Source organism: Carlito syrichta, unplaced genomic scaffold (genome assembly GCF_000164805.1).
Source record: "Carlito syrichta isolate Samal-C Ts95f unplaced genomic scaffold, Tarsius_syrichta-2.0.1 Scaffold130551, whole genome shotgun sequence".
NCBI classification, from domain to species: Eukaryota; Metazoa; Chordata; class Mammalia; order Primates; family Tarsiidae; genus Carlito; species Carlito syrichta.
The window spans coordinates 65,389-67,502 of record NW_007074647.1 but is presented as its reverse complement, the minus strand read 5'-3'; the positions used below and the strand labels follow the sequence as shown (position 1 = coordinate 67,502).

Below are 2,114 nucleotides of genomic sequence, written 5' to 3'. Positions count from 1 at the left end.
AGACTCCAACTCAAAAAAAAAAAAAAAAAGAGATGCAGTTTCACCAAGTTGCCCAGGCAGGTCTCAAACCGGTAGGCTCAGGCAATACTGTCACCTCGGCTACCTAAAGGGCTGGGATTACAGGCGTGACTGAATCTGTTGATTAAGGACGCCCCCACACACACTCCCAGTCTCCATTCCCTCATCCATCTATCCGCCTGTCTATATTTGAGTCGGGGTCCCCCTGTGTTGCTGGGGCTGGAGTGTAGTGACACGATCCCAGCTCACCGCAGCCTCGAGCTCCTGGACTCAGGCCATCCTTCCGCCTCAGCCTCCCGAGTAACTGGGACTATAAGCATGCACCACCATGCCCGGCTCCTCTTTAAATTTTTTTTGTAGACACAAGATCTAGCTATGTTGCCCAGGCTGGTCTCGAACTATTGGGCTCAAGCAATCCTCCCACCTCAGCCTCCCAAAGTGCTGGGATTACAGGCGTGAGCCCCCACACCCGGGCCCCTCATCTGGAAGACACAGAGGGCAGGCTGAGGCTAGAGGGGTGCAGAGGGGGACCTCCCCACCAACATGGTACCTTATCTGGGAAGGCATCGAAGTTTGTGCGCACGGGATCGCGGCAGCCGAACTTGGAGGACTTGAAGCGACGGATGATGTCCTGGAGGGTGGCCGCCACCACGAAGTACTCCTGTTTCAGCCGCAGCTCCTTCCCCTCGAAGAACTGAGGGCAGTGGAGGCGGGGTGAGTCAAGGTGAGAGGGACACGGCCTACAGAGGTGAATGTGGCCAGGAGAGACTCCCACCCACACAGGGACCCTCGGGGACCCAGGAGGAGCAGCGACAGAAAGGGGGACACAATGGCCAAGAGTCGGGTGGGTGTCGCCAGGGTGCAGTCCTCTATAAAGTGCCCTTCCCTAGCCGGCTTCCCTCAGACCCGGGTGTCCTCCCACTCAAAGGACTTGGGTGGGAGAGTGGAACCCACAAAGCCAGCAATATGCCCTGGGTGTGGCTAGGGCACGGGCAGGTGTTCCCCCCAGCTCTCCCAGACCCCTCTCCCGAGGACTCAGGCTTCCCGCCCCAGCCCAGCAGGTGACGCACATTGTCGTTGGGGTACAGGACACGTGAGATATTCTCTGCCAGGTTGCGGTCCAGCACGGCCTGGATGTAGCCCCCGACGTTGACTGAGGGCAGAAGTGGGGACAAGGTCAGGCCTGGGGCGAGGCACGGCTGGTGCGTGGGCTGCGGCAGCCCGCCCCCCGTGGGTGAACTCACAGTCCTTGAGGTTGAAGTCATTGGGTGCCTTGGCAGACCAGAGGCGCATGGTGTTGACGATGTTGTTGCGATAGCCAGGCACGGGCGTGTCGTAGGGCATGGCCAGTACCACCTGCAGGGACACTCAGCATCAGGGACGGTCTGCCAATGCCATCGGCCCTGACATCTGCCTGGGTCTGACCCGCGAGGTCCCCCTCCCTCAGGGCTGGGACTCAAGGTTTTGTCCGGGCTCTGCGGACTCCAAAACCCGCCCCAGTCCCACTGTGCTGGAAATCCATGAACAAATCCCATAACCTCTCTGGATCTCATCTAGAGAGAGGACGCCCCCCACCCTCTCCCCAGATGCCCTTAACCCCTGCCTTGTCAGACTCTAATGGCACTATGGACGGAGGCAGAGTGGCAAGATCAGGTTCAAAGTGGGGCTCTGCTGATGGCCAATCTGTAGGGATGGGGCTGGACTGGGCAGCCTGGCCCGAGCAAAAACTAGAGGACACGTTGGACACACCAGAGAGCTAGGGAACCCAGGGTCAGGCTGAAGGGGCTCAAGTTCACCCATAGGTCTCATGCTGGTTGACCAAAGGGTCAATGTGCAGTGACTAATGGTGCCCACCTCCCACATTCAGCAAACATCAATGACTGCTGTCCTGGTGGCTCTTCCCGACACTTTGGGAGGCCAAAGCAGGAGGACTGCTCGAGCCCAGGAGTTCGAAGCCACCCTGGGCAATATAGCAAGAACTTGTCTCAACAAAAAACTTTTGAGCCGGGCTCCATGGCTCAGCCTGTAATCCCACGCCTTTGGGAGGCTGAGGTGAGTGGATTGCCTGAGCCCGCGGGTTCGAGACCCACCTGGGG

The 2,114-nt window shown here is 59.0% G+C and overlaps 1 protein-coding gene across 3 annotated transcripts in view; it reads right to left on the bottom strand.

Annotated features, from left to right (window-relative positions):
- Positions 1 to 2,114, bottom strand: part of PYGM (glycogen phosphorylase, muscle associated) — a 15,230-nt gene that overhangs the window by 8,958 nt on the left and 4,158 nt on the right. For all 3 annotated transcript variants that reach the window (XM_021708069.1, XM_008049113.2, XM_008049114.2), the window contains 3 exons: positions 1,263 to 1,374; positions 1,089 to 1,171; positions 569 to 712 (listed from right to left, as the gene is read on the bottom strand). In XM_021708069.1, coding sequence (XP_021563744.1) covers positions 569 to 712; positions 1,089 to 1,171; positions 1,263 to 1,374 — 339 coding nt within the window. The remainder of the gene's footprint in view (positions 1 to 568; positions 713 to 1,088; positions 1,172 to 1,262; positions 1,375 to 2,114) is intronic.